Source organism: Pinus tabuliformis, chromosome 2_1, assembly GCF_031772625.1.
Source record: "Pinus tabuliformis cultivar Carrire ecotype Pingquan chromosome 2_1, CPIR1, whole genome shotgun sequence".
Taxonomy (NCBI): domain Eukaryota; kingdom Viridiplantae; phylum Streptophyta; class Pinopsida; order Pinales; family Pinaceae; genus Pinus; species Pinus tabuliformis.
This window is the reverse complement of record NC_142299.1, coordinates 260,796,449-260,801,726: the sequence shown is the minus strand read 5'-3', so window position 1 is coordinate 260,801,726 and position 5,278 is coordinate 260,796,449. Positions and strand designations below refer to the sequence as shown.

General features: G+C 33.9%; 1 protein-coding gene across 1 annotated transcript; it reads left to right on the top strand.

Annotated features, from left to right (window-relative positions):
- The first annotated feature begins 2,243 nt into the window (after positions 1 to 2,243).
- Positions 2,244 to 3,169, top strand: LOC149199737 (uncharacterized). The gene has a single exon (XM_089399440.1). The coding sequence runs from the start codon at positions 2,282 to 2,284 to the stop codon at positions 2,966 to 2,968; it is 687 nt and encodes a 228-aa protein (XP_089255566.1). The 5' UTR covers positions 2,244 to 2,281; the 3' UTR covers positions 2,969 to 3,169.
- Positions 3,170 to 5,278: the final 2,109 nt, after the last annotated feature.

Below are 5,278 nucleotides of genomic sequence, written 5' to 3'. Positions count from 1 at the left end.
ATATGGTGTATTTAAAAGGTATGATGGGGTATCCATGATTGTTTTCCTAAACACCATGCAATCAGGAATCCAACCACATGATCAATATTGAAGTGCATGCTCTGACTAACTTGCTTGAAATTAAGTTAGGTTAACTAGAAAGGATGTTTTACCTCTAAGATTAACCCAATATTCAACAACATCAATTGAATTAAAAAACTAACAACATTACCATCATCAAATTAAATTTATGTGATTTATAACTACCTTTAAAAAAATATAAACTTCAACAAATATAACTTATTAATTTGGTTCTTGAAGAAATCTTAGTCGTTTAAGTCTTTCCAGAAACACGAGTAGCGAAAGACAATTGTACTTTCACAAGTCTTATAGTGGGTTTGGTTCCCAAAGATTGTATTTAAAGTATGGTAATAAGTTTGTCATATTAATTTACTAAAGGGGCTTGGAAGAACGTTGGTAATTTCAAATTTGTTTCGTTTTAAAACTCAAGTCAAAATTTGAGAAAAGTTATTTGTCTTGTATGACCATTGCTTTCAGTTTTACACATATGTATGAGTTTCAAATTTTCTTTTGGTTATATGTAAATTTTAGATAACAGATTGCATCTTAAAATTTTCTTTGTTCCAAAGCTACAACAAATTTTGCTGCAAATGGAGTATAAAAAACAAATTAAATATAATTCAATATTTGTGAATGAGAATTTTTTTTTCTTCAGAAAGAAAAAACCAGATAGATTATATTAAGAGAATATAATGAAACACATATACATAGTCAGATATTCATGCCTGGATACATAGTCAGATATTCATGCCTGGATGAACCTCAGCGTTCCTGAAAAGAAATTTAAATTAATAAACAAAAAAACTTTAGATTAATAAACAAAAAGAAACATTGTTATTAATATCTAAAAAAAATTTCATTGAATTTTAGATAACAATTTGGTGAAAATTGATAACCAAACCCTTAAAACAAAAATCTCTAAAAACATATTAAGCCATCCTCAAGGATAACTCAAGAAGGGATTGCTTTATCCAAAATCAACATGATTGAATCTCCTCTATATTAACAATCAGCCAGTAAAATATATGATATTTAACCTAGAATTTAACTTAAATAACCATACGCCAAATTCATAGTTAAATTTTATTTTTTAAGTCGTCTCTGTTGGAATAATTCCAGGCCTGATTGGAAGAATAAAATGCCAAGGGCCCACTTCCCTCATCTACCATCATCTGTTCAGCCAAAGACCCACTTCCCTCATCTACCATCACCGTGCATTGCATTTGCGTCGTGACGTAAGATTCATTAGATTTGGAATGTTTTGGTCGGCCACAAAGTTCCAAAAGACTTTGATACACCCCATGCCTTCTAGATACATCTCCTTTCCACGTCAGCCTAACCATGTTTTTTGGGGATTCAGTTGCCTTATCCTAACTGTTTAGGAGGTTTTATGCCTATATTTTTTTCCGAGGAAATTGTTAAAATCGCAAAGGTTTATTGTTATATTTTTCAATTAAATTTACTTAAAATGCGGGGAGAAATGTGTTATTATAAATTTGTGAATTTTGGAAGGTCAAAATGTTTTGAAAATTTTCAGAGTAATAAATTTGGATGAAGTTTAATTTATAGGTAAAATAATTTATTTCTATTGAATTTATTAATTTTATTTTATTTAAAATTGTAATTTTTTTTTTTTTTATTTAAACTATATTTTCGAATGTATAAATAAATTTCTTATTTGGAATTTTTTTTAGAAACTTGAATTTCATAATTTAAAAAATATAAACTAAATTTTTAAAAATCTCTCTAATTTTAATTATAATTAACTAAAAAATACTATTTATAGATTCAAAATAAATTTTAATTAAAACATACACCCACAAAATTATTTTATGAAATTCCAACTACAAGCTGCAAAAATAAAAATAGAATAGTGAGACAACGCCTATTATGGTACACAATTTTGTATTGAAAATTCATCGAAAATAAAACTCTACGTAAATATCGAGCCCACTGGCCCACTCTCTCGCTCTTCCCGACGAAAACGGAACAACTCAATGGTTGAGGATCGACGATATCGTGCACTCAAGTGTGAATCACAGAAAATACATGGTCAAAGAATGAGGGTTGCCACACTGCTCAAACTTTATATTACTACACGTCTCTTTGCTAGTTTACAACTTTACAGAGAAAATATATATAATACAAGGCATCTTCCGCGTTCCTTCCAGGTATATCCAAGCTCTTGTCTGCTTCTTCATAAGAAGCAAAAGAAGAAAATATGGGAAATACGGCATCCTGCGTAGCTATGGGCATGGGCATGAAGGAAGAGGACGAAACTGTCCAGCTGGTTCGCCCAGATGGCATCCTTCAAATCCTTCATAAACCCCTTGCCGCCGCCCAGATCACGCAGGAATTCCCTCAACATTTAGTCTGTCACTCCGATTCATTCTACATCGGCCATAAGACGCGCACTCTTTCTCCAGACGAGCAACTGAAGGTGGGTAACAAGTACTTCCTTCTACCCCAACTCTTCTTTCACTCTCCCCTATCTCTCCTATCGCTGGCTTCTTTAATATCGCCGCCGCCGCCCCCAAAAGCTCCGTCTACTTCCGCCGCTCGCCTATCAGCTCCACTTCGCAGTATCGAACGCGCTTCTGCTTTCTGCCAGCCTTTTCAGATACAGAAAAGCGACGTCGGCGGAGGCCTTCGGATCAGAATCTGCCCCGAGTTTATTTCAAAGCTTTTGGAAGACGTAAGTCTTAACACTCATGAATGCGGCCAGTCAGTGGTCGGGGATTCTTTAGACGATGAGGCGGGTGGGCTATGCAATACTCCTGAATTACAGAAAGATTATGCTCAGTTGGTGAAGTGCAGAGGCCGATGTTGGAGACCGAAACTTGAGACAATCACGGAAAATGAGAAGAAGATTAGCGTGTACAAGCCCATATTCAAATCTATGAAGTAATTAGCAATTAACATCTGATCTTGATTCTTGATCAGTTGAATGTACGGCGCTTATCTTTTGGCAGCTGTTTTGGTTAATTCCACCACAGATCAGTCAAGATTCATAGTGCAATTAAACATCCATGGCCTCCTTGTACAGTTTTTGGTTTTGCCATCTGCCATTATAATCAAAAATCAAATTTCAATGGCATTCAACTTGAAATGACCTAGTCGCTGTAAAATGTTGACTACTGCATGGTTAAGTGGGCTGCTTATATTGATAAATCTATCCTTGGGACACAGGATAAAACTAGAGTCAAATCAATGATTATATGCATATTTGTCCAACTAGATTTAGTAATGATTTTTCATGGCATCGATAGTAGGTTCAAATGTCTGGCATATATGTTACAAAATAAAAAACAAATGCTCATCTACATGGCCACATTTTTATTTGTATGGGCTATATTACTTTAAAAAATATAAAGCTAGGCATGACTAACACAAAATAAAGAAGTCTTTAAGGTTGGAGACAAGTACACTTATAGGTGAACAAGGAGGCTTTACAAGGTCTTACGAAGAAAATCAAGGCTTTACGATATGGTCTTTTCGATATATTGGAAAATGTGGGAGATAATACCTAGAATTAGTCTACCTCATACATTCCATTTACTCAGTGATGAGTATATAAAATTTGAAATTGTAGATACATAGGATACATTTTTGTACAAGTGATCTAGAACCACAAGACATAGGAAACACAACTAATGATAGATTGGGTTGAAAGGACCACTTTCAAAAAAGGCTAAATGGTACACTCGAGAGAAGGTAATGATAGATTGGGTTGAAAGGACCACTTTCAAGAAAGGCTAAATGGTACACTCGAGAGAAGGTGGAGGAAAAATTCCCTCACCTGATACAAAAGTTGTTAGGGAAAAAAACTCTCAATATGGGGAGGTATTATCTATATTAGATCATTGTATTATTTGTCATTCATCTCAATGGTTTTAGAGTGGAAAATCATGATACATTAGCTTGCAGGGTCAATTTTACCAATAGTCCAAGTTGAGAAAATTTCGGTGGATCCATTTTACACCCTCAAATGACCACTTTTGTGGTCCTAACCTTACAATAGATTCCATAATCTACACACCAATAGCTTTCCAATGATACAAGAATCACCTCAATTGGAACTTGCATGAGAAATTTACGCCTACCAAAAGTTGACCTATCAAAATTGACCACCATAATTCAAGAAGATGCCACATCAGCCCTCATTACTTAGGGGAATGGGGCTATTTACGTGGAATATATGAAGAATATGATAGAATGGATGAGTTGTAACTCATACTAAGGGTTGAATGGGCCAAATTTAACCCTTTGTATGCATGTTGTGTTATACCTAAGAGAATAGGAAGAAAAGAAGTTCCACTATATTCTAGTGCATTTTGTTTCATAGATGAGCAAAGTATCTCATAATGGATAGAGAGAGAGAAAAAAAAAGGGGGTTTGTGCATTGTAGCAACCCGTAACCCACAATTCCCGCACCTTTGTGCTTGTATCCATTTCCATTTACAAAAAAATGAGCAAAGCAGCCTCACCTTCTAGTTGGGTTTTCTAGTGGAAAATTTTCTGAAATCATATCTATGTTATTATGGCTATGAGTGATTGTATTTATGTGTGTTTCTCTATTTTTGATATATATATATATATATATATATATAGAGAGAGAGAGAGAGAGAGAGAGAGAGACATTTTAAGTATAATTTTATGATATTTGTTATGGTGACTACCTAGTGGAATATCCACAATAGTTTATGGATTAGACAATTTTGATGGAAATTCGAGCACCCAAGAGAGGTATATAATCAATTGGAGTAGTCGAAGGGATCTCAATTTATTGTATCATGATTGTCAACTTAGACTAGTGGTCGAAGGAATCAACTGTAATTAGAATTCATTAAAGAAATGGTTATGAATCACAAGGTTTCAAAGATCATAGTTAATGATCCTTAACCACCTATATTGATACAAGATGCTTTGAATTAAGGTTTTATATGCCTATAAATAGATCATGATGTAAGGATTTTGAGATATGATGATGTTTTATGAATCCCCACAATTGATAGAGATTGAGTGATATGTGAATGCATTATTATTAGGTGTGGACCAATGTTTATGTTCATTGTAAATTGGCTATGATATTTTGTCGAGAGCATAAGAATTGTGAAGCTCAAAGGTTGGTTGATTTTTCTGTTAAGATTTTCGAGGGCAAAATCTCTATGTGCTATGTGAATTTTTATAGTGGATGATTCCTTAGATTATGTTATTT

Coding starts and splice junctions, on each gene's coding strand:
- LOC149199737 (XM_089399440.1), top strand. CDS start 2,282: ATGGGAAATACGGCATCCTGCGTAGCTATGGGCATGGGCATGAAGGAA.